Source organism: Delphinus delphis, chromosome 14 (genome assembly GCF_949987515.2).
Source record: "Delphinus delphis chromosome 14, mDelDel1.2, whole genome shotgun sequence".
Lineage (NCBI taxonomy): Eukaryota > Metazoa > Chordata > Mammalia > Artiodactyla > Delphinidae > Delphinus > Delphinus delphis.
Genome location: NC_082696.1, coordinates 21,808,637 through 21,835,679, shown reverse-complemented (window position 1 = coordinate 21,835,679; position 27,043 = coordinate 21,808,637). Strand labels below are relative to the sequence as shown.

General features: G+C 40.9%; 1 protein-coding gene across 1 annotated transcript; it reads right to left on the bottom strand.

Moving 5' to 3' along the window:
* Window positions 1-32: 32 nt before the first annotated feature.
* Window positions 33-26,768, bottom strand: HIVEP2 (HIVEP zinc finger 2). Its single transcript, XM_060029871.1, has 6 exons — window positions 21,342-26,768; window positions 20,153-20,307; window positions 12,883-13,058; window positions 9,413-9,514; window positions 7,740-8,635; window positions 33-2,478 (listed from the first exon to the last, which is right to left on the bottom strand). Exons 1-6 carry the CDS (start codon window positions 26,508-26,510, stop codon window positions 1,654-1,656), a joined length of 7,323 nt encoding a protein of 2,440 aa, XP_059885854.1. The 5' UTR covers window positions 26,511-26,768; the 3' UTR covers window positions 33-1,653.
* Between the last annotated feature and the right edge of the window lie 275 nt (window positions 26,769-27,043).

Below are 27,043 nucleotides of genomic sequence, written 5' to 3'. Positions count from 1 at the left end.
ACAACACATAAAAACTAGACACCTCAAGCATGTAATCGTATATTTATTTCTCTTTTTAAAGAACACTCCTTAATGTAATTCAATATACAAACTTGGTTTCACAGAATTATAATCCACTATATAGCACAAAGATAACCCAGATTGTGTGTGTGTGTGTGTGTGTGCGCGCGCATGTGTTGTACCCCTTCCCTTCCTTCCATTCTTCTGAACCTACAAAGGCTCTGCCCACTGTCCACGCTAACAAAAACCCATTCTAAATGTTATCTACAAAAGACATTATCCTCCCACAAGTTCTTTTCCCTGGAAAGTTCCTTTCCCGTTCCCCCTGAGATAGCCAGGAGTGTGACACTCTTCCCCTCTGCAGTAGGGTCAAGTGGCTTCCCCTAGAGCTGATGCCAACCCTGTTACCGTGCAGACTGGCTGACAGGAAGGGCTGGGGACCAGGTCTCCGTGCCCTTCCCCACTTCCACACCCACCCCTCAGTCCAAGCGCGACCCCTCTGTAGTAGCCTTAGTTCCAATCACCATCTCGTGCAGCAAGAACCAAGGAGATTGCTAAGCCCAGGTCTTCTCCATGGGCAGCGCACAGCACTGCCTGCCAAGCCACCGGGCCGGCCGATAACCAAGCTCAACACAGTCCCATGTGCTTTGTCACTTTAATTTTTAAAGACACCCTAGCATAGGTCTGTGGCAACCTAGTGTCCAACTGAGTTACATAAAATTGTACCAGTGATGCACTTGTACATATTTACATGGGGTGGAATGTTTTCCCATATATTTAGATGAGTATATAGATCAACATGTTCACATAAGACCAAATACTTTTAATATTATTTATAACTGATTTATAAAGCTTTGAAAAAACTCACAATAGCACATTGTTTACTTTAATGCTTTACGGTACTATCAGTTTAAAATCACAATCAGCACTTAAGTTATAGTCAATCCAGCAAACAAGAGACAAAAAAATTTACAAGAGTTAAGAACTGACTGATACATCCTTTATCTTTTTTTTAAACTAATGCATAAGTGCAGAATAAGATACTCTAGTTTAAATATCTTGTTTACAATATACATTTTTGTTCTAGTTACGCAACAGTAAATCCCATGCTTCACATAGAAAAGCAATCCACAACATTAAGAAAAAATGTACAATTTATGAAACAAAGTAAATAAATATTAGTATTACAGAATCAGAGCTGTACATAAAAGCTGTTCAGTTTTAATCATATAAAAATATGTTTTAGTGCAACCTCACATATATATTGATGCTGTTTTGCTTTACATCATTTAGATCCAAGTGTCCAAAAAAGGAAAGAAATTACATTTATTACAAAGCAGATACACAAATTCTAAAATATGTACAAATTACTGCTAAAAAATGCTTATAAGAATATAAGCAAAGTAAAGAAAAGGCACAAACATCTGTACAATTTTAAAAGTACCAGACCCAATAGGTTAATTTCAAATTTTGTTTTGGTCAGGCTCATGATGACTTGTTAATTTACCTAATTCTTCTGATATAACAAAAGTATATATAATAGCAAACTACTGTAACTTAGGACAGGCATGCTATAAACTTGATTACCTCTATTTCTAGAAAAACAAAAACAAAGGGGAAAATGTGGAAATGAAAGTCTCCATGCATCTTAGATCAATGTAGTTGACTCTTTTCCGACAAAGGTTCCTTGCCTTCCTCTGTGCTTGAGGGTAATTCTTTGCTGCCTTGAAAGCCCGACTGTTTGTCATCCAGACAACTCTTGCTGTAAAACGTGGAGTGAGCGAATGCAGTCTGTGATGTACCAAAATTGTCCTTTTCACCATCATGCAAGTCAAGGTGGGTAGCTGAGGTACAGGGCTGACCTGGCTCAGGTCCACTAAAGTGTCTAATGCTAACATGTGCACTTTCCAAGGGTTTCTGATGGGGCGCCTGCCCCCGAGCTGGCTGGTCTGCCCCCAGCAGAGCGGCCTCTTCTGTGGCAATCCGGAGGGAGGCGATGGCTTTTGTGCAAGTCTGTATGTTTTCCTCCTGTTCCCGCTCTGTTGCATTCAGGCTGTCTTCTGAAGTGCTCTGTTTCGTCAGTAGCCGAGGAGAGGAGGGTGTGCTAGGTGGACCAGATGACTGCAGAGCGTGAGGAGATCGCTTCTCGTGCTGCTTAGGAACCACATAGGGATCCTTGGCGAAGGAGTCCCCTGAAGCTCCTCTCTTCTCCTCAGAGCCCTCCATTGGCAGAGGCAATGTGGGTGGAGGGTATAAACCGGAAAGGGCCGGCGGCATGGAGTGAACCATTTGGATCCCACCAACTGGCACCATGGGGATAGGAGCTCGCACTTGCTGCTGAGAGTGGAGTGGAAGATGACTGAAGACATAGTCATTAGGACCCTCAGGGAAAAGGCTGGAGCCTGGATGTTCATAAGCACCTTCTTGGTCTCCATAGAGACTGAAGTAAGGAACCTGAGGTAATCCTCTTCTTAAATTCTGCATCGGGAAACAGAGCACAACGCTTAGGACCCATCACACTTCACGCTTAGGTCAAGCTGTTTCATTCATTCACTCACTCACTCATTCTTTCAAGACATGTGGAGACTCCCTGATCTTTTTACCCATTTTTTATTTCTCAAGACAAAAGAGAATTTCTCAGCGGTCTTTTAGGATTCTTGAGTGAGGCGGTGGGTCTGTGAAAAGTTGCCTTTGCTGTTAAACAGCCATGTAATAAATCATGCAATGTGTTTTCCACTAGGTACAGAGACATGTTACAGCTCTGTTTTGTTCATAAGATGGAATGAAAAGAAAATAATGGATAATTACCAAAAACACTTTACTGAGCCAAGAAACACTAATAATAGATTTTTTAATTCAAAAGGAAGTTAAAAGATTACCATCTGTTTACATACTGGGCAGATTTTTAATATTTTTCTTAAGTGTTGATGAATAGAAATGGAGTGACAAGCCTGAAAATTAGCTTGCTTTTTTTTTTTTTTTTTTTTAGTTTTCTACAGAACAGATGACAAAATGGTGGTGATAAGATAACACAAACTGGTTACTCCAATGTGCAAGACATTGGTCTAAAGGAATAAATTCCTGCTCAGGAGACATCGAGGCAGATGATCACAGCTTCTCCATCAAATCTTAATTCAAGGCCAGACTTAGTATGGAAACTATGCATCAAAGTAGTTAATAGTAAATATTTCAAATCGTTACAACTTGCATTCAACTACACAGCTGGGAACCAAAGATGACTGTGTTTTAATTCTTCTGTTTATACTACTATTTCCACTTAAATATCTTCTTGGCAATTAATGGATTAAGATACTTAAAATTGGGGGCCAGTATTCCAGATGTTATGGTCCCAGTCCTGAAAATGGAGAACTTATTTTGTATAATTGTTTCTGTAGCAAAACCCAACTTATACTGTGAGATTATCAGGTTTTGACGAGATGATGAGGTTTCAGTTACTGAGATTCATTCTTTTAATGAATCGTCATCTAAAAGAGACTCACTGTATTTTTATTTTTATGTTTTTTGAGAACTTAAAATCAGAGAGATACAAATGTGGCAAATATGGTAGTAATCAGGAGAGACCAAAAAATGTTCTAACTCATTTCAAGGATGTTTCAGTTCTAAAATTCAAGATATGCTCTATACCATTAATGATTCATCCAGTTCTATTTGGATCGTGAGACCAGCTCAAGAACGATAAGTTATGCATCGTCTCTGCTACTCTGTACCAGGCTTGGCCCTTACCCTGTTCTGGGCTTCACCTTATTCAAGCCAAAAACAAATGACCTGTGCTGAAAGTGCAGGAGAAATCATGTAATCATCAACCCTATAACCACAAGCATCTCATAAGCTAGGTAAGGGGAGAATTTTATGGTATGAGAAAGAATCATTTAAATGCTACCAAAAAAAAAATGCCTCTTGTACTTGCTCCGGTTTAGAAAAAAGGCATGTTTCCTTCATCCATCACCACGTAAGGTGGAAGAGTATAATGCCTACAATAATGACCTTTGAAGCTAACCAAATGAATCTTCTTTTAATCACGATTATCACAGATTCAAAGTTTAAAACAAAATGTAGCTTGGCTATTTTCCATTTTGCTTTTGATTGCTATTCTGTGATGTCCACTGCATACACCTAATCAGAATGGGGGTCTGTGAGGCAGCCAGAGACACAGCTGTCCCATTTCATGAGATCTCTGAGTCAAGTCTAACAAAGGGAGTGGTGAACTGTCCTCTAAAAATAGGAGGTATTCAATATGTTCAATAGCCAACAGAATTTTGTGTTAAGAGTAAAAGTGTTATAGTCAGACCTTTACTGACCAGAAATTAAATGATTATAGTCACAGAAGCAAGTGCACAAGTACAATTCCTATCATGTAACCACTTCCATGGCTCCAAATACTGCCAGCCTTTTCCACATATCCTCTGTCCTTGAATTGACCCTTTCTTCACCCTCCAAATAAACTCTCAAGAAGATTTTTCTACCCTAATTTTTACTCCATTTGCAACACTATTCTCATAACTTGGACCTTATCATTGTAATATCGTGAACACACTCCCATCTTACTTAAAAATCTCGATACGGAAAGATGAATAATGAATGCATGTGTGGGTTGTGTTAAGTGCATGCATATGTGTGTGTATATCTATACATATACCCCATGTACCAGATATTTACCCCACTCATCTTTTCAACAGTGTCACTAGGTCCTCTGGAAGCAAAGGCTCAGAAGGAGGTAGGGGTGCAAGAGGTTCAGCTGGGGGTGGTGATGGGGGAGCGGGGAGTTAATGTATGGGAAGGTAATGGGAAGAGGAAGCAGGTGGTCAGCTGGGGCTGATCCAGGCTCAGCCATTGACTGGGGGCTGCAGGGGAGAATGTGACCTTGGCTTGAAAATGGAGGCCTAGCCTGAAGGTATGAACAGCTGGAGGCTGTCAGCTCACTGCATTCCTTAGAGCTGAATGGCAAGTTCTTTCAAGGACAGAAATCTGCTTGGCCCAGCCCCCTGACTGCCACAAACAGATTAAGAAACTGTGGCCAAGAGGTTAATTGACTTGTTCAAGATCACACAGAGAGCAAAAGGGATGGAACCGTAGGACGACACTTTTACTAGACAATGTTCACGGACACTGTACCGAGGACCAGGACACATTTTCTTTGTCTCCTTGCTATCTATCTACCAAAACTTTAAAAATGGAAAAGGAAAACTTTTTGTTTAAAAAAGATGAGGCCAGAAACTGTACAATTTTTTCTTCATCATCCTTGAGCCACATATGATAAACCCTCAAAAAATATTTACTGAATGAATAAAAAACTCTTTTCTCTCTTCCTCTCTTCCTTCCTCCCTCTCTCTCTTTCCCATTCTATTGTTTATCTATCTACCTTTCTATCTATCATATATCTACCTATCTATCATCTGTCTTAAAATTAACACTAACCGGAGGGCATTAGGGAGGAAACAGCAGGATACTAGAATCTCAGTGACTGCATATCACCTCCTCCAAACCTGCTCCCTGGGACCTACCACTCCAGACTGAACCAGGTAATGAGCAAGCCACACTGGACTACAGGGTCCTTTCATGCCACGGTCACTGCCCTGTGAGCCCTTGGTCAATGTTAAACAACAAGGTATTGCTAATAGAATTTCCATCAAAAAGAATTATTTTTAGGGTTATTCCAAAATAATAGAGAGGGGGAAGCACTCATCTACTACAGCAATCGGGAGACGTACTTCTCATAGGATCATTGATTCTTCTTTGCTCTGGCAATGAAAATCTTGTCCATACATCATAGAAAGATGAAAACCCTCTGCAGCCCCTCCAAAAAGGTGTGGTAAAGCATCAAACGGGAAGCGTTCGAGACCAAGTGTCTCTGCTTGGGGAGGATCCTCAGGGAGGATTCCAAGGTCTATTCCTTTCTATCGCATGAACAAAGCAGCCTGCTAAGAATTCTCTACAGAGAATTAAACTGGATAATAGACCAAAGGCTCAACAGTTGGGCTTCATAAATGGTAAAGTTCAACAATAATATTAAGTATACAGGTGAACTGGTATTAAAAAAAAAAAACTGGTGCAAAGTCAATGACTAATAAAAACCAATCTCCTTCCAACAACAACCTTCTGGCCATAGATCTAAAAATTAGATGAAGTCCTTCAGTCTACTCCTTCACTTCCTTTGCCCAAGTTGGCTGCGAGTTGCTATTATTTTTTAATAACAACAGTGTGTTGGCACCAAAGGGTTATTTTTTGTGGCTGTAGCTGATCAGGAACAGGAGAGCCTCATCTCACACACTTCATCAGCATCATTGGGTCTATACCAGAAAAAGCATTTTACACCCTGGATGTGGTATCCTGGTATCGGAGGGATTTCTCACTCTATTCATGCTGCAATAGCATGAACTTCAGAAGAGCCCTGCTTTCTACTTAGCACCACCAAGACACAAAAAACCTGTGGAAATGTCCCTCTTTTTCTTAGCTTGTTAATTTATTTGTTTGACAAATAGTTACAAGTAGTCCTGATAGCTACACATGTTTCCGCAGTAGTTGAATCATGAAGACTAAGCTGGTGGCGGGCTTGTAAACAGGGCGCTGGGGGCAGGGGAGTGGAATGCAGCAGGGAGTTTTCCTAAAGTTCAAAAATGACAACCTAAGCATATAACTCAGGGTGGTGAAAAGGTGATGAGAGGGAGGAAGGTGACCACTAGGGCAATGATAAGACGGTAGAGCTGGGAGCTGGTAGCGCTTCCTTTGGCTGTGAAGGACAGTGCCGACCCACATGATGGAAATCCAGAGCAAAAGGAGAATGGCAAAGAATAGAGCCCAGGAAACAAAAAGCACACTTAAAGCGACCAAACTCCAAAGGTATCATTCCTCTGTCTACACTAGGTGCCTGCTTCATTCATTTTTTAAAACCCTACACAAGCTGAAAGAGACATCAAGGTCTACCACGCTGGTGGAATGACGCAGGGCAGGTGCTTTTCTATGGATTTGCATAAGCCCACTGCCTAAACTTCATCCATAATTGCTGCCGTTGTTATCTTAATCTATAATGAGGGCATACCATAGAAATCGCCTCTGGTGCTTTCTCCCTTAGCTTTCCCAACTCCCCATTCTCTGTGGGCTCAAGATCTCACTTTACAAGGGCACTCAGTAGCAGGAAGTGGCGGTACCAGGAAGAAAAGCATACATGTTCATGCCTTTCATTTATAAACATACCAAGGGGTTCATTCTCCCCTCTTCCGATCCCTCACTGGTTTCACATGTCCACTCACTGTGGGCAAAGGAATGAGTTTATTTTAAAATATTTTTTTGCTTGAAAGTCAATGCTAATGCCTGAATCAGAATCCTTACCTGGCAAAGAGTTACATAAATGACACCTAAATGTCCCTGAGAATGTCTGTCTAGGCAGCCATGCTATTCCAAAGACTTCACCTTTTCTACTCATGCAAAGGTTTCAACTCCTGTCAATAAGGAGTTAGGTTTAGAAAGCATTTAGAAAGATCGCCCCTGTGACCAGCTGGAAATGCTCTTCTCTGATGTAATACTACACTTGGGATAATACCACAGACATGTTACTGACAATAGCATGCAATAAAAATGTCTTCCTTCTATTTTCAGTAACCAAATTTACTCCTCCCCATGAGAGAGACCCATGTCATAATACATTTCACACTAGTGTGTCATCAAGAGACTCCAATGTGCTTGGACTTATATATTAGAAAGAGAAAGCTAATTATACTTACAGGAGGCCCCAATACAATTGGCTCTGCTTGCAAATACTGTCCCATGGACAACGGTGGGTTGTGGTATAAAGCCCTTCTGGGAGATGGTGCTCTTATGGTGGTCATGTATCTTCTCTCTCTTCTGGGAGAGAGGTCTCTTCTGGCCGTGATCTCTTTCCCAGGTGACACTGGCCTCCTTGGGGACAGATGCCTTCTTGGTGAAACATCTCCTTGTGATATCTCTCTTCTCAAGGCAGCTTCCTTTCTTGGTGAAAGATGTCTCATGGGCGATACATCTCTCCTAGGTGATAAATGTCTTCTAGGCGACAAATCTCCTTTGGGTATCAGATACCTCTTTGGTGAATTATCTCGACAGGGTGAAGAATCATATCCTGGTGAGGAGTGGTGGCTGGAGGGTGAGAAGTCCCTTGGGGAGGAACTCGGTTCTGAAGACAGCATGCATTCTTCATCCATACAACTAGGGATGTCTAACCTGTCTTTGTCTGGTTCCGAGTCTGTACTTTTGCTCTGGAATAATCTCTGGTATTCTGTCATTGGAGTATCTTCACATGAGTCACTTGGTGTCATAAGCTGAGTAACCTGAATACTTGGCAAAGTAACCAAATAGCTGATCAATGAAGAATGCCCCAGGGAGCTATCAGAAGGAACCCCATGGGGCACGGCGCCAACATTCACAGGTAAGGAGGAGAATCTAGGAGGCTGGGGACTGGTGCTTCTTGATCTTGTTTTTGGTGTCAAATCTCCTTGGTCATCAAAGTCATCATCATCTTCATCATCATCATCATTATCATCTCCATCCTCACCATCCGATTCTTCAGCATCTGAGAACTGATGATCAGTTGAAATGCTGGACATGCTATGCTTCTCAGCCGCTTTGTGCAAATCTTCCATCGTTTCTGAAGCAATTGAACAAAGACAGTGAAGATCAAGATCCAAATACGAAGGTTAGGAGCTAATTTAGGCCCCATCTCTTTCCAAAAGCTTTCCTCAACCCTCCAGCCCTTAGAGACAGTCTTATCTCTGAATTCCTATAACACACATGGGCACATACCTCTGTGACTCTAGATTGGTTCTTTTTTTTTTTTTTATGTACCTATCTGGTTTCATCTCCACCCTGTAATACGGACTCCATAGTAGGACCTTATAACTCAGGCATCATACCACTCATAGAAAACCCTCAATAAATGGGTATGCAATGTTGTTAATGATGGTATTAGAGGAAAAAGAGAAGCAAGACTTGTCTCTATAGGTATAAGACCTCACGAGGCCCAGCTGACCCTCAGGTTTTCTATTGAGGTTAGTGATGGATTATTTTTACTACTAGATTTCCTCTTAATAGGAAAAATAAGACAAAATGCTTTTCAAGTTTCCCAAAAAGTTTCATAAACTTTAAATCACCATCACAACTTAGGTGCAATTAGATCTCCTTTATGGTTCTAGATAGAAGTATTTCCATAGTAAGGCCTTTCAACCTCCTCAGCCAGAACTGAAATGCATTTCTTCTCAGTAAGTTTCAAGCAATTCAATGTGTCAGACTTCTTTTCTATATTTAGTATTTAGTAAAATGAAATGTGATCAGTATCTTTTTTAAATACCTAAATTTATTTTACCACCTTGGCCACAAAGCTCCAGCACGCACAGTAAAGAGTTCAGTCAACTAAAGTATGAAATACCTGCTTCCTCGGTTTCGGTATCATCCACTGATGTCATTGAGACCCCCAACTCCAGGCATTTCTTCATGTGTGCTTTAGATTTCATATGCTTCGTTAGGTTTCCTGGAAAATACAGCCAAAAAAAGAGCAATGAATTGGTTACCAAAATGTGATGATTGCTGCAAAATTCAGTGTGAAATGAACTGACTTGAGATAATAAAGATTTGTTTCTCGCCCCTACCCCTTGTCTCAAACTTAAGAGGAACAATTTGGCTTCTGAAGATATTAACCCCAGACAGCTTCAGCCCAACCTCAGGTTTTCTGCATTCTAGAAGACTTGTCGAAGTCTAGGGTCACAGCTTTTCAAGAGTAGGCTCAAGTACAACTGGGAATCCCAGGCTTTCCTGGCTGAGAAGGGATCTAATATCTTTGGCCCAGTTGGGCCCACCTCCTTGGACTCCATAAAACCAGGATGGCACAAGCTGGGTCACACCTCTCTGAGCAACTTCAGAATGAAATATTGTCATCAACATATCCACCAGACCCCAGACCTTCTGGCATTGATCAGATAAAGATTAAACTCACAGGATCCTCACTTGTCAGAAGAAAAAATATATGCAAACTAATGTTGGGGCCAATCCTGTAAATGAATGCAAAGATCCATACAAATACTTAGCTAACTACTTATAGGAAGCATTAGTCTCAGTATTTAGCATCTATCCATCTGGCATATATCAGCAAAGTTTATGACAGCAGCTTCTAAAGTTCTGGAGCAGCAAAATTCCTTTCTTATTTATCTTGAAACTCCCACTGTTCTACGAAAAAAGAAAGAATTTTATGTCAAATATGTATTATGATGATGATAAGACATACACAATTGTCCCTTATGTAAAATGGTGTAGTACAATTGGCCCTCCATATCCACAGGTTCAGCATTCACAGATATGAAGAGCTGGCTATACGGTTATACGTGTACCTAAGTACATATGTGTGTTTCTATAGATTTATATAATTGCTATATGGAATGTGAGAAATTATGAAAACACTGATCCAATCACCTCTGATTTAGGATCTATGAAATTATATATATATTATTCCATGTCATATATATAACTTATCAAAAGAGATCCAGGAAGTAATTCAGCTGTAAGGGCCATATTATTATCTTTGCGCTCTGACGCTGCTTTAGTAACATAGCAGCAAATGCTTTATTTTTAAGAGTAGGCTCATTGAATCTAGATGGAAACCCAGCCTGCTGAAATAGTTTATTCCCCTTGTAAGAGTGTCTAGCTTACTATTAATGTAATATATGAGCCACAACTCTAAACTGGGGCACTGTTGTTTATTATTTTATTTATATTATTTTATTTTTTACTTAACATTTGGCTTATTGCTTATATACCTACAAATTTTATGTGGTATTTTGATAACTCCAAACATAGAAATATGTCCTGGCCCTTACTGCTCTTTTTTATCAAAAAAACTATATCTACAATTTTTCTAAAGATCTAAACAATTTTTATAGATACATGATCAAGAATTCTAAAATCTGTAAATTAATTAAATATATCTATAAATTAATGGAAGTCATCTGCTTCTATAAGAGTGCAAGTGATCTGAGTATGTGGACATATGTAGATGTTAGGTATGTCAAGATAATTTAGAGCTTAGTATGTGTTTCTTCTTCTATATTTTTCTTTCCACTCGTTTCAAGTAGGCAGTGAGGCTTTGCGCTCTCATCCTCAGGGTAGTTTTGTAGTTAGAAATAGGGCTCAGAAACAACCCCACCCTGACTTTGGCTTATTAAAGTCTTGAACATATGAAGGATTATAGCAAAGAGAGGGGAGCAGGATGGCAGGAAAGGGCACCTGGAGAAGTGACACAGGCACAGAGGAGGTACCGGTCCTACAAGTGTGCTCTGATTCTGTGCTCAGATGACATGACAACAAGCACTTCAGCCGGAAGTGAAAACTGGCTGGCGAGGGGTTTCCCAGGATGATCTGCTCTTTTTAAGATTCCAAGACATTTGTACATTCCCGAAGGGTGACAAGGAAACTCCAGTAATGACCAAGAATAAATTATTTCCTGCTAAAACTCCAAGACAATGGTTCAAAGCCAAATTTAATTTGGGTCAAAAGAAATAGCTATGTGACGTTTCTTCACGCAGTGTTTCATGCAGCTATACTTACAGTTAACTCATATGCCCAGGGAATACCAGTTGTAATGACTGGCGGATTTGCATTATTTCCTAAAACCAAAGTTTATATTTTCTTATGTCCTAGGGAGTCTCTCAGTGAAGTTCTACATAAAAGGTCTTGATTGTGCAAAAGTGGATGGTATTTAAAGGACATTATGGTTATCTCCTTTGAAATGCAGCTGAACACTCCCTCCCCTTCTTTCTGGCTTACAAAGAGGCATACTTATAATGTAAATATCTTTTTAATAAAGAAGAAACAGATACGTTGAGAGGCTACACATTTTTACTTCTGACAAACGAATAAAGACAATTTAGGATTTTGTGTATAAGAGAAAATAGGTACACATTTCTCTACCAAAGATTATTTTATTTGATATTTATTTTTCTTGATGGGTAGTGGAGCAGATTAATTGGCATGCAAATCTAAAGTTAAAACATTGGAAAATGTTAGTGTGAGGTTAGTGAGGGTGTGTCTAGAGGATTCATTAGTACTTCTACAGTAAGTAGTAAAACATACTTCTACAGAAGTCATCCACCTCTAATTCACTACTGTTTGTATTCTGAGAACACTGGGTTTATAAGCATTTTCATAATTTTATAAAATGATAGAAATATAATGGAAGCAACCTTTTAGTATAAAATATTTTCATATAAATCTACCTTCTAAAAACAGATATTTTTTAAAAAAAGAGAATATCATTTCAAGGCAAGTCTTAGTTTTATGAGATTAATAGCCATGGCCTGAGAGTAAGAAATTGTCTCCGTGCTGATAAATACACAGAATACAAGCTATCAAATTTCTATGCATAATTAATGCAAGTGTGGATGGAGGGGCCCACCGGGGAGTCCGCGGGTCTCTACATCATTTATAATCTTGAAACTGACCATGGGCACATGTTTTCTTTCCAGCTGCTGCCTTGCTTTTCTAATGCCATGGCACGGATTATCTCCCTGCAGTATTTCAATACCGGTGCAAAGATTCTCTAGACCACATAACATTTCCAACATGAGGTAATAGCTATCCAGGCAATTCTTAGCCACTTCCTTCGAGACAACGAGCCTGGACCTAAGTCTGTAGCTCTTACTTAGGTCATAAAAGGAGCCTCACTGTCTCATGTACATCCTCAGACCACTTAACAGGAAGAGGAAAATACATTTTGTGGGGTCACATTTTCACAAAGAAAACCAACTAATTGTCGATGACGGTTATAAAACAGTATTCAGAATCTGGAGCAGCCATTAAAAAAAGTGTTTTTCCTCTAAAAAAAAAAAGAAAGAAAAATCAGACCTGTACCTTTTGTTTTGAAGGCAAAATTACACAACTTGCATACATAAGGCCGGACATCAGTATGAGTGCGGATATGCTTTTTGAGCATGCTCGGTTTCTTACAGCGAATTCCACATTCTTCACAAATGTACTTTCCACGTCCACGTCCTCTGACATATACATAATCTTCATTTGACTTATACCTGTTAAAAAAGGGAAAATACAGTGTGTTTCCAAATACTTTTGCACGTTATACATCAAACCAAAAGCTAATCATTTGCAAGACAAATTTTTAGGAGGGACTTTTACAATTATTCAACTTTATTTCTACAAAGCCTGTGAAATCTATGCAGTAAAGTCCTGAAAGAACAGATTTGGCATTGTAAATGAAAGGGAATTTTTTTCTACATGGAGTTCAAAACGGAATTGGCTCTTCTATGAAGTGTAAATATATGGACTCCGTACAGATGTTCAATGGGCTTATATAAGCCTCAAAGAGTTGCAGAGCTGTGCACCTCGCTGCCTCTGGCCAAGAAACATCCAAAAAGTTATACTAGCATATTTAAATCATCACATATCATTTGCTAATATTCCATCATCTAAGATGTGCATACCCCTCTGAATTTGCTAGAATAAATATGACTGATTATAGAATTCTTCATTGCAAGTTTCTACTCTATTTTTACAATCCTGGCACGAGAGTCAGAAATTTCTAGCTTACACAGGCTGAGCTGAGCTCACCAACTGTTGCCTACAGATTTGATCTCCTCTTCCCAAGGACCATGAATCTGTACTAAAGTGAAGTCTAAATTTCAAGTGGCTTCTGGAAGGTACTGTTACATAATGAAAACTAGACATTCTATTTTTCAATCAAATTTGCATTCGTTTCTGGAAGGATTTAATAGAGAAGTTTGAAAGGATAAATGAGGTCCTCTAGTTTAATTAAATCAGTTAGATGAGCAAAGTCTTAGGTATTCACTGTAATTATCAATGGAAGAAACCTATCTAGTGCTCACCATCCATCACATTTTGTTTAGAATACAGGGAAACATGACCTATCATACAGTATAGCAGCATTCTACTGAATAACTCAATGAATACCATTATCTCTTAAATCTCAGGCTAGAATTATGGGTCTAATGTCATTCTTGGGAAGATATTCCTTTCGAAGGGCTCTTTTTATAACTTCAAAAGGTAAAGTGACCTACAAAATGCCTTAACTCAGTGTGGACTGACTTAAAGGCACTAGATTTACAGTTTTGTTTTGTTTCGTCTTACATTCTAAGAGCATTGCAAACTTCTCTATTTTGTTCTAGCTAATCTATCATCAGAAATAAAAGCAAGTTCAAATTCATTTGTCAAATCCACTGAAGAATATTTAAGAGAGAAAATCCATGCAACATATTTAAATATCCACTCTGCTATGGATACTATTTAATCTTAAGATTATCTTTTGTTCAGTCCCAATCCAGGTGAGAATTGACTAGTATCAGAAATATGAATAGTCAGTTTTGCATGCTTTCTGCTCCTTTAAATCTTTCCCACTTAGGGACAAGGAATTTCCAAAGTCAACTTTTTCTTCAAAACTATTTTGAACTTTATCTTTCATCTCACATTGTCTTTTGTAATAAAGAAGAAAAGAACTTAAAGATGCAAAATATCTTTCATCTTTTAATATCACTATTCTCTGCCCCAAACTTAGGGCATGAAATTACCTAAGGATGACATTACCTTAGGATGAAATTACCTAAGGAATATAGAATAAAACAAATAATTTTATAGAAAGCAACTTTTCTTCAGGGAAGGGTACTTTAAGCTTACTGTGGCCCAGGCCCATCATTGTACTTAATGTACAATGTATTATCTTCAAATAACACTATTTTAATGTCTCAGCTGATTAACTTGCTTCCAGAATGAAAATAGAGTAAATTTTGTATAAAATATAACCATATTAGAAAAGTCTGCACAAATAAAATATTTACCCTTCAACAGTTCTGCAGACCCATGAATTTACTTGATACAAGAATTAATGGATTTTGAAAAAATAATTGAAAGATATGATGAATTGGGTGATTGGAATTGACATGTATACACTGATGTGTATAAAATTGATGACTAATAAGAACCTGCTGTATAAAAAAATAAATAAAATAAAATTTAAAAATTAAAAGGAAAAAAGAATTAATGGATTTAAAAAATAATTAAAAGGTATGTTTAATTAAATTACTAAGTCTATGAATTAAATAGTAATAAGAAACATATACACTTAAAAATTTGGTCAGTAGTCCTTTTTTTTTTGAACTTATCACTTTGCAATCGGCAAAATAAGAGGTGGTAACACACTTCTTGGAATAAACAGCTGATTACCACCAGGCAGAAGATGGATCACAGATTAAGGAATGATATCAATTACAGGAAAAAATCTGTAAAATATACAAACACATGGAGGCTAAACAATACACTGCTTAATAACCAAGAGATCACTGAAGAACAAAGAGGAAATGAAAAAATACCTAGAAACAAATGACAATGAAAACATGATGACCCAAAACCTACGGGAGGCAGCAAAAGCAGTTCTAAGAGGGAAGTTTATAGCAATACAATCTTACCTCAAGAAACAAGAAAGATCTCAAATAAACAACCTAACCTTACACCTAAAGCAATTAGAGAAAGAAGAAAAAAAAAAAACCCCAAAGTTAGCAGAAGGAAAGAAATCATAAAGATCAGATCAGAAATAAATGAAAAAGAAATGAAGGAAACAATAGCAAAGATCAATAAAACTAAAAGCTGCTTCTTTGAGAAGATAAAATTGACAAACCATTAGGCAGACTCATCAAGAAAAAAAGGGAGAAGACTCAAATTAATAGAATTAGAAATGAAAAAGGAGAAGTAATAACTGACACTGCAGAAATACAAAGGATCATGAGAGATTACTACAAGCAACTATACGCCAATAAAATGGACAACCTGGAAGAAAAGGACAAATTCTTAGAAAAGCACAACCTCCTGAAACTGAACCAGGAAGAAATAGAAAATATAAACAGACCAATCACAAGCACTGAAACTGAGTGTGATTAAAAATCCTCCAACAAACAAAAGCCCAGGACCAGATGGCTTCACAGGTGAATTCTATCAAACATTTAGAGAAGAGCTAACACCTATCCTTCTCAAACTCTTCCAAAATATAGCAGAGGGAGGAACACCCCCAAACTCATTCTATGAGGCCACCATCACCCTGATACCAAAACCAGACAAAGATGTCACAAAGAAAGAAAACCACAGGCCAATATCACTGATGAACATAGATGCAAAAATCCTCAACAAAATACTAGCAAACAGAATCCAACAGCACATTAAAAGGATCATCCACCATGATCAAGTGGGGTTTATTCCAGGAATGCAAGGATTCTTCAATATATGCAAATCAATCAATGCGATACACCATATTAACAAATTGAAGGATAAAAACCATATGATCATCTCAATAGATGCAGAAAAAGCTTTTGACAAATTCAACACCCATTTATGATAAAAACCCTCTAGAAAGTAGGCATAGAGGGAACTTACCTCAACAAAATAAAGGCCATACATGACAAAACCCACAGCCAACATCATTCTCAATGGTGAAAAATGGAAACCATTTCCACTAAGATCAGGAACAAGACAAGGTTGCCCACTCTCACCACTATTATTCAACATAGTTTTGGAAGTTTTAGCCACAGCAATCAGAGAAGAAAAAGAAATAAAAGGAATCCAAATCAGAAAAGAAGAAGTAAAGGTGCCAGTGTTTGCAGATGACATGATACTATACATAGAGAATCCTAAAGATGCTACCAGAAAACTACTAGAGCTAATCAATGACTTTGGTAAAGTAGCAGGATACAAAATTAATGCACAGAAATCTCTTGAATTCCTATACACTAATGTTGAAAAATCTGAAAGAGAAATTAAGGAAACACCCCATTTACCATTGCAACAAAAAGAATAAAATACCTAGGAATAAACCTGACTAAGGAGACAAAAGACCTGTATGCAGAAAACTATATGACACTGATGAAAGAAATTAAAGATAATACAAACGGATGGAGAGATATACCATGTTCTTGGACTGGAAGAATCAACATTGTGAAAATGACTATACTACCCAAAGCAATCTACAGATTCAATGCAATCCCTATCAAACTACCAATGGCATTTTTCACAGAAGTAGAACAAAATATTTCACAATTTCTATGGAAACACAAAAGACTCCGAATAGCCAAACCAATCTTGAGGAAGAAAAACGGAGCTGGAGGAATCAGGCTCCCAGACTTCAGACTATTCTACAAAGCTACAGTAATCAAGACAGCATGGTACTGGCACAAAAACAGAAATATGGATCAATGGAACAGGATAGAAAGCCCAGAGATAAACCCACACACATATGGTCACTTTATTTTTGATAAAGGAGGGAAGAATATACAATGGAGAAAAGACAGCCTCTTCCATAAGTGGTGCTGGGAAAACTGGACAGCTACATGGAAAAGAGTGAAATTAGAACACTCCCTAACACCATACACAAAAATAAACTCAAAATGGATTAAAGACCTAAATGTAAGGCCAGACACTATAAAACTCTTAGAGGAAAACATAGGCAGAACACTCTATGACATAAATCACAGTAAGATCCTTTTTGACCCACCTCCTAGAGTAATGGAAATAAAAACAAAAATAAACAAATGGGACCTAATGAAACTTCAAAGCTTTTGCACAGCAGTGGAAACCATAAACAAGATGAAAAGACAACCCTCAGAATGGGAGAAGATATTTGCAAATGAAGCAGCTGACAAAGGATTAATCTCCAAAATTTACAAGCAGCTCATACAGCTCAATATCAAAAAAACAAACAACGCAATCCCAAAATGGGCAGAAGACCTAAATAGACATTTCTCCAAAGAAGATATACAGATTGCCAACAAACACATGAAAGGATGCTCAACATCACTAATTATCAGAGAAAGGCAAATCAAAACTACCATGAGGTATCACCTCACACCAGTCAGAATGGCCATCATCAAGAAATCTACAAACAACTAATGCTGGAGAGGGTGTGGAGAAAAGGGAACCCTCTTGCACTGTTGGTGGGAATGTAAATTGATACAGCTACTATGAAGAAAAGTATGGAGGTTCCTTCAAAAACTAAAAATAGAAGTACCATACGACCCAGCAATCCCACTACTGGGCATATACCCTGAGAAAACCATAATTCAAAAACAGTCATGTACCACGATGTTCACTGTAGCTCTATTTACAATAGCCAGGACATGGAAGCAACCTAAGTGTCCATTGACAGATTAATGGATAAAGAAGATGTGTCACATATATACAATGGAATATTACTCAGTCATAAAACGAAACGAAATTGAGTTATTTGTAGTGAGGTGAATGGATGTAGAGTCTGTCATACAGAGTGAAGTAAGTCAGAAACAGAAAAACAAATACCGTAAGCTAACACATATATATGGAATCTAAAAAATATATATATATATGTGTATATATATATATATATATATATATATATATATATATATATGTATATAGTTCTGAAGAACCTAGGGGCAGGGCAGGAATAAAGATGCAGACGTAGAGAATGGACTTGAGGACTTATATATACTACCAAATGTAAAACAGATAGCTTGTGGGAAGCAGCCACATAGCACAGGGAGATCAGCTCGGGTGCTTTGTGACCACCTAGAGGGGTGGGATAGGGAGGGTGGGAGGGAGGGAGATGCAAGAGGGAGGGGATATGGGTATATATGTATATGTGTAACTGATTCACTTTGTTATAAAGCAGAAACTAACACAGCATTGTAAAGCAATTATATTGCAATAAAGATGTTTAAAAAAAAAAAAAGAATGATTGGGACATAGCCCATAACGTTGGACAATGAAATGAGGAGAAAATTAAATATGGCCCAATCCTTTTGGATCATCAAAACACAGCAATAAAATGTTCACATATGCTTTTTCATTTGTGTCCTTCGTTAGTGGAGATGGGCTCCCCAAATCATACAGTCACTGTGGAAGTCTCGCTAATCTAGTACAAGTGCGCTGTTATGAAGAAGACTGATGAATGTAAGCGTTGATTCAGTCACAGGGATCACTCAGTCTCTATAAAGATAAAATCTCTATTTCTCTTGTTTGTGTTAAAAGATGAGGAATGTGAAAAAATACTGAGACAAGCTTCATGACTACAAACAGCTGTGGCTTTAGTGGTGACAGTACTAGGCATTCATCCAAGGGGGTCAACCTTACCAGGGAACCAACTTTGATAAACCATCTCCAAACTGGTAAATCTATGTGAGAAACTGATACTTCATATCACCAGCCACTCAACATTTTAGAGTCAAACAGATAACATTATTTTGTTCTCCAAATATAATTAGAATAAAATCATGCTCATGGAAATATGTAGATTATAGATCTGTTGCAAAGATAAGGTAGACACATCACCATCCCCAAATGTGGTTAACATCCTTTAAAATTTTTAAATTTTAAAGCAGAAGTCTGGGCTTTTTCTCCCCTGTGACTAGATTTAAGATACCTTTCTATCAAAATCTAAAACTGGACATTACACATACATGCAGTGTTTCTTAACTAGATAGACAACAAAATCATTGAACCTTATTACTTGAGTTTCTGCAACTCAGAATTCAACACTTAAAAAGAAATTCCTAAAGACAGAGAAACTGTCACAGACCAGAGAAGTTTGGGGAAACATGACAACTAAATGTGAAGTGGTGCCCTGGCTTGGATACTAGAACAGAAAGAGGGTATTGAAGGAACTGGTGAAATCCCAATAAGGTCTGGACTTTACGTAATAATAAAAACAATAAAATAAAACTAGTTTCTAGGTTTATACATGAGTGTGCATGACTGCATTTTTGTAAGCATAGAATAAAAATATGTCCATTACTAACACAACAAATGCCTATCAAAGTAATACCAAAGAATGAACAAACTTAGACAATATCAGGAGTCCAGCAATTTAGTCGATTTCATATTGAATTAGAGGTATGAAAATTTAAGGCAGAAGTTCGAACCATATACAATAGGGACATTTTCATTAAAAGCAAGTCATGAAAGCAAGGGCACGAGCTCATTATCTATTACCAGACAGACTTCAGAAATGTGTATAGAAAAAGGAATTTGCTTTATGCTTCAGACCAGAGGAGATACGACTTTTCCATGCAGACACTCAGGACCATTTATGCTGAATTTAATGGAATACTTTACATTTGCACATGTGTTTCCTTACCCTCCTTCAAAGATTTTAATTCGAATGGGCTCAGCTTGTTTGGATCCAATATCCTTATCTCCATGAATATCTCCTTTCCCTCTTTCCTTTAAGATATTTCCCATTAGTTTCCTTTCTAGCTTGCTGCCAAATAAAAAGGTCGCATCAGGTTTCATCTGTAGGCCAAAAAGAGAGAATCATTTCGTATGCATTCCCTAAGACACAGAGGCAGCGCACACATCCCACTCTTCCATGATCTCTGAAAATCAGCCTAAACTCCATGCTAAAAGGCCATAGGCTGGCTACATAAAATAAGGGACAACGGGGATAAAATCAGAAAAGATGACAGTTTCTACAGAATAAATTCAACATTCTGTTAAAAAAAAAAACCAACAAGACCCCACTAGCACGTACACTGTACAACACTAATAACAATGTTAAAAACATGTTCTGTTTTTGGAAGTAGCAATTCAAGCAATCTCTATACGTTTAGAAAATATTCTCAAAAATTATTAAAGAGAAATGGTAACTGAAGTGAGTAAATATATTTTATATTTTATTTATTATATATTTTTGTTTAAGACCTCCATGTACTTCTTTATTAATTTAGCATAAATTCCAAAGTGGCCCTTATTAATATTCTTATAATCCTACATGTAAGGCAATAATTGTTCATGTAGGAACGAACCTGCTAATCCCTTGGAAAAATGAGTTTTGAGAGAAATATATTAAAAATAAATTTTAGTAAAACAATAGCCAATGGGAACAACCCCTCCCTCAGAAGTTCACAAAGTTCAGTTCTAACACCCGGCAGCCTCCTTCCTGATCTTTCCTCTCCTGTGTCCACTCCCTGTTCTATGTCCTCATTTCACAATTTCCTGAAGTCCTCACATCAAAGGGAAGTTGGTCTGCTAGGTCACTAACACAGGTTGGAACGGAGAGGAACTCCAAGGAATTAGCCCCTGCGGTGGAATTTCACTGCACCCGGCTGAGGAGATACTTTGTGCTTGGTACTTTCCTAAGTACTGACTGGTACTGACCCCTCATAACTAAGTTCAGGGTCAATGGGTAAGGCCCGTTTGCAGAGGACCCCCTCCCCAGCTCTGGTCTTCATTTTACTTGTATGTTTTTTCCGTACATCCTTCACTACGTATTCTGCTCAGCAGTCAAATCCACAACACAGAGTGCTTTCAGAAACAATATTTGTTACCTGAGCAAACTGCTTCCAAGCACTTGATGACGTAAGCTTGCCGGCTCCAGGCCTGTGCATAGCGGCCAGGGTATAAATTTCTGCGGTGATTTTTTGCTTGGACCTCAGAAGAGCCAGCGTGGTCTTGGTGTTCAATCCTGATGGGTTTGGGTTACAGGAACTAATGCACCATGAAGCATATACCGAGGATTTGAAGGTGGCCTGTTGCACATAATTGGGTTTTGTATAATTCAAGAAGCACCAACTCACAGTCGTTGTTGTCCGCAGACTGGGGAACTGCAGAATCTGCTGGAAATCTACCACGTCCGTGAAAAGAAGAGTCGAATTTGCCACTTTCCCGCTTGGGTCGGATGCTCTGGGGACCAGCACGCCGGCAGGCAGCTTCTGGCCCTTCCCTTGCTCTTCCAGCTGACTGTCCCCGGGTGGCAATGAGGAAGTCTGCGGGCTCATGCTCATATCAGACGCCGTCTCGTCAATGTCTAACTCATCTGAGGACTCTTTGCTTTCAGAAGGCCCACTGGACTTCTGCCCCAGAGCGGGTGCCCTGGAGCTTGGAGGGAAGGGCTCCCTCAAGGGCACGCTGGCGGACGGGTGGTCTTGAGATGAGGAAGGGGACAGCGAGGAGAAGGACGATGACGCTGACGGCAAGCCATCCTTTGGCTCAGAAGCACAGCCCTGTCGAACCAGCTGGGGCTTCTGTGGGCGGGAGAGATCCTTTTTGATGTCTGAGTTGGTCAGCTCCACGGCGCTAAGCTCCTCCACGATCTGTCCATACATCTTTTCTTCCTTGACCCTTTTCTGCTGCTTTGTTTCCATGAAGAGTTCCAAGCTGCTGGCTGGAGAAAGCATCCGCTTGCTGCCTCCCAGGGTGGCGACGCTGTCAGAGGTGGAAGGTAAACATAAGGGGATCGAGGATTCCAAGCCAAGGGGTATGGTCTGAGGTACTTTCCAGATGGGGCACTTTTCCAAGCCTGCGTGCTGCCCCAACACCTGGGCAATGTTAAATCCTATCCCTTGCATGGCCGGGTTGGTTACCAGTGTTCTTTGGGTCACATTCTCGTCGACTTTGCATATGACAATGGCAGGGCTGTTCTGCCCAAGCATCTGAGAAATGCTTGTGTACATGACACTCCCATAGGACGGTACGTGGGTCTGGATCCTAACAGGAACCACTGTTCCTGGTAAGGACTGTAAAGGCCCAGCGTTTGCTGAGGTGAACTCTTCTTGAAGAACCTGCTCGGAGGGAGTATCTGTTGACTTGGTGCTCTCCCCTGACGGAAACTTTGGAAGAAGGTTCTTGGAGTGTAGCCCTGATGTTCCTGAATAACCCGGGTAGGTTTGCTCTTTCGTGTGCGCATAATCAGCGGATTTCTTTCCAGTGTGCTCCGCCACAGGCTCCAAGGGGTAGCTGGGGTGAACTTCTGCCTGGAAAGAAGGCTTTCCATAGCTCTTTGGAGCGTGCGGAGCCAGGGGATGGGGGAAGTGTGCCTGCCACCAGGGGGGCTGCTGAGCTGGGAAATGAACCATACAGACGGTAGGATATTGGAACTGAAACAAGGTGTTCTGGATTGGAGAGAACGGAAGAGTCTCTTGATGTGGAAATAAATGTGGCTGTTCAGTCAAGTGCTTGCTTGGAATATAGGATGTCGGTTGTATGAAGGGATTTCTCAGAGACTCCTGACTATCCAGGTGCATGATCTGTTGCTGGGCCAGGTGGAGTGGTCCTGAGCTCAGCTGGGCACAAGGACCCACCACCTGCTTCCCTGGGTCCTCTGCCTGAAGGGCAGGAAGCACAGAGCACGGGGCGTGGTGCCACGTGGCCCTGAGGCTGCCGTGCAGATGTTCTAGCTGTTCCTGCTTTACGCTCAGATCCGCGGCGGCCTCCCCCTGGGCGATCTCGGGAGAGCCACTGAAAGAAGCCTGCCGCACCAGAAAGCATTTCTTTCTCTCCCGGGATGGGGACAACGCGGATGCCGACGCCCCTGCCACCGGAGCATGGGACAGATTCCCATAATCGAATGATTTGCTCCGAATTTCTGGGACTTCCGTTGGGTGGGGACAAGGCATCTGCTCGGACGAGCAGCGTCGCATCTCCTTTTGGTGGTGGTGGCCGGGGACGGACAACGAGTACGAACCAGCAGGGACCGTCAAAAACTCTGAGTGCTTCCCAAACTCATCCGGCTTGGGAGGTGCCGCAAGCTTCATGGTTTCTTCTCTTTCGAAAGACATGGAGAAACTGGAGCTGTGCGACAAGTTACTTTCCTGACTGGGGCTGCGGGAGAGGCCGGTGCCTGTGGATTCAAAGCTGGATTCCCCGGAGGAGTGCTCCATGTCCGCGAGCCGCAAACGCTTCTTTTTGGGCGGCAGCTTCTCGGCCGGGAGCTGGGAGAGGGTCTCACTTCTCTGGGGCCACTGAAATTCCTCCACCGGCTTTTCTGCCTCTTTACTCTGGGCCTCCTTCTCCTTCTCTGGCTTGTCAGGCTCCTCGGTCACGCGGATCTCGGGGACCTGGATGTTGTGCTGACGCACGAGGCGGGGCTGCGCGTGGTAGGGCGGCTGCGCGACCTGCTGCGAAGGGGATGGCTTCCCCCCGCCTTCCGTGGTCTCCCCGGGCGGAGCCCACTCTGGGCTCACCGGGGCTTCTGAGATCTCACTGTCACAGGTCTCGGAAGGTGACGAGGCTTTCTCCTGGGCGCTAGCGGCGAGTTCAGCGGACTCGGACCTCTCAAATGAATTGGGGCGGCTCAGCGAGTTCGTATGCTGAATCACAGAGATCACATTGCCGGGAGGCTTCCTGCCCCCTCCGTCTGATGGCTTGTCTGAATCAGCAGCTGCGGGTGACTCCTCTGACCCAAGCGATGGACTTCCAGATTGCAGCGGGGGTCGACACGGGTCAAAGCGCTCCGAGTGACCATGAGAAGGGTTTTCCTGTCCAGCCAGGCCGAATCCACTCCTGGCTCCTTCCTGCATCTGCAATTTGGGCTCGAAATCTGAAGTCGCGATGCCCAGGGGTGTGCTGACGACGCTACTGCAGATCATCGGGGTGTCCTCCTCGTCCCCTACACTCTTCTCTTTCCGGCGTTTTCGATTTTCACAAGTAGTTCCAAACATGGTTGGCACTCCCTGCAATGGCACCGAGGGATCCATGAAATACTCTCCGCCGTGTTTCAAGGGGCTGATGCAGGAAACATCCCTGTAGCTCTGCTTCGGTGTCTCAGAATCCTCCCACTTCTTATAGGGTTTCCGACAGACATCATAGTCATACCCAACCCTGTCCCCAGGAATCAACTTCTTTTCCTTCAAGGATGGACCCGTGATGCTCTTTGACATCCTGCCATGGTGTTCTGCTTCCACATGCCCCTCCTGTACCGAAGGCAGCTCAAAAGCCGCTTGTCTTCTTAACATGCGCTGAGGGGGTATTCCTACAGTCCCTGGATAGAACACATCATCAGAACCAGTCATCCGTTCATCAAATGAGTGACTTCCTCTCAAAGAAGGAGGAAGACTTAAATTTGTTGCTGAAGAAGTTGGCATTGAGTTGCTTCTAATAAGGGGTGAAGAGTCAACAGGAGCTTCTAGGAGAACTGGGCTGCTGCCTTGGAAACTGGCTGGATAAAGTTTTCCTTCATTCCTGATAGATGATGGAATAGTCTGGGACTGTCTTGACTCGCTGTTGAATTTAGTGGATTTCAGCATGCTTGTCTGACTGGGGTCGATCTCTCCCTTGCTTGGGATCAGCTGTGAAACAGGATCTTCAAACATCTTGACATCTAACCTGGTGTTAACGTGAGGTAATGAGTCCATGGTGCCCTTCCTACCCATCGTGGCGCGCTCCTGACTTGTGGTTGTAACACTGAGTGTATTTCTCGGACTAAGCCGACAGTATTTTCCAAAGATGATTTCTTCATAAGACTTTGCATTTGTGTTTGGAGGGCTTATCTGCTGCTCTGCACTTTCTGAGCGGGAAAAGTAACCAGAGTCAGTGCTTCCTTTACTGTGCGGGCTCAGAAGGTTTAGAGATGGCTCAGAATCTTGTCCTTTTTTCTCTGACAGTCTTAGTGCAAGTTTCTGTTTAACTGTGTGAGAGTCATCAGCCTTAGTATTTAAAGACGGATTTGGTAGCATATCAGTGCCAATATACTGAGAGCTTTCATTAGGTAAAGGAATCCCGCTTTTGGGGATAATCAAAATCGGCACCTTCATCGGACCTCCCAGTGATTCTTCCAGTGACCCATGATAGACACCTCTGCTGGCGATATCCAGCGGCATGGGTGGGCCGGGACTCATTTTGCCAGAAGCCTCCACAAACAAAGAACTCTCCTCATCTGTGTCTGTACTCTGTTCACCGTCTGAATGTATTTCTGCTTCTACGTCAATAAAACCGGCCTCTAGGTCCAATTTAGATACAGCTGACTCTGTGAAAGGGACTAATCCTGCCTTAATTGCATGGGCATGTGACTTCCTGTGCTTGTACAAATTGCTCTTTGTCTTGAAAGAGAAACCACAAGGTATACATGGATATGGCCGCTCACCAGTATGGGACCTGATGTGTTTTTTCAATACGCTGGGTTTGGCACATGCCCTGCTGCAGTAAGGGCAAATGTACTTGCCGGGCTTTTTGGGTTTGTGCTCTTTTTTGTGAGCATCTTCCGACTGTTCGATACTTTTCTGGGAGTATTGGCTATAAGCAGGGTTCAGACTTGAAATCTTTTTTCTAGGATAACCACCACTGTGGCCGTGTATAGGAAAGGAAAATAAGTCCTCGGAGGCAACAGATGGCAAAGGGCCAGGGAAAAGCCACGGAGGGCCTTCAAGGCTCTGATGTGGCTTGTTGCTGTGCATGACCCCCTGTGGCAATGAGTGCTGAGGGAAAGAGAGGGAATGTTGGCATGAATAAGGACTCAGACGGTGCGGTGGGTATTGCTTCTCTGTGACTTGCTGTGCCACTTCGCCAGGTGAGGCCAGTTTCCCAGAACCAAAGAGTTGTGCTGATGCTGTGTTTCCGATATGCTCAGGATCTATTTGTGGTTGCTGCTGTCCTTCTTGACTGCCAAAAGTGCTCATCTTAATAACAGCTGATTGTTCCTGTCTCCATCTACCTGATGCTTTATCAGTTTCTCCAGACCTTGAGGTAGCTTTTTGTCCTAGAGCTGTGTCCCCAGTGTCCATTTTGTTACACAAGGTCTCAAGTGCTAGTTCGCTTGAAAGCCGTGCAGACTCATGGAGTGTCTTCAAAGCTGCGCCTTTCAAAGCTTGCTTGCTTCCATGTTCCAGGGTGTCTGCAAACTTGCTGAGTGTTCCTTCTCTTTGGAACCTTCCACACCCACACCGTAGTCTATGGGCATTAGATGGTAATGTCCTTGGACCAGGGCTATAACACAGTTCTCTCCATTGTAGAAATGTCCATCCAAAAGCTAAGTGCAAATCTATAAAGATCTCTTATGGCATTTGAATATTTTCAACTAGGGTGATATTGGGGTGATGAATATTCTAGGAGAAATTTTGCCCATCAACTAGAGCAAAGTTCAGTTGCCAGTTTCACTAAGATAAAATGGTCTGAAAGAGAACGAAACACAAAGAGATGGTCATAGTAGTTATCAAGCAAGAAACCAAAACCGTTCCTAAATAAACAGCCTGAAATTGGATAAATTGAAATGTTTTCTACTCCAAGAAATCCTTTTTATGGTTGTTACATTAATCCC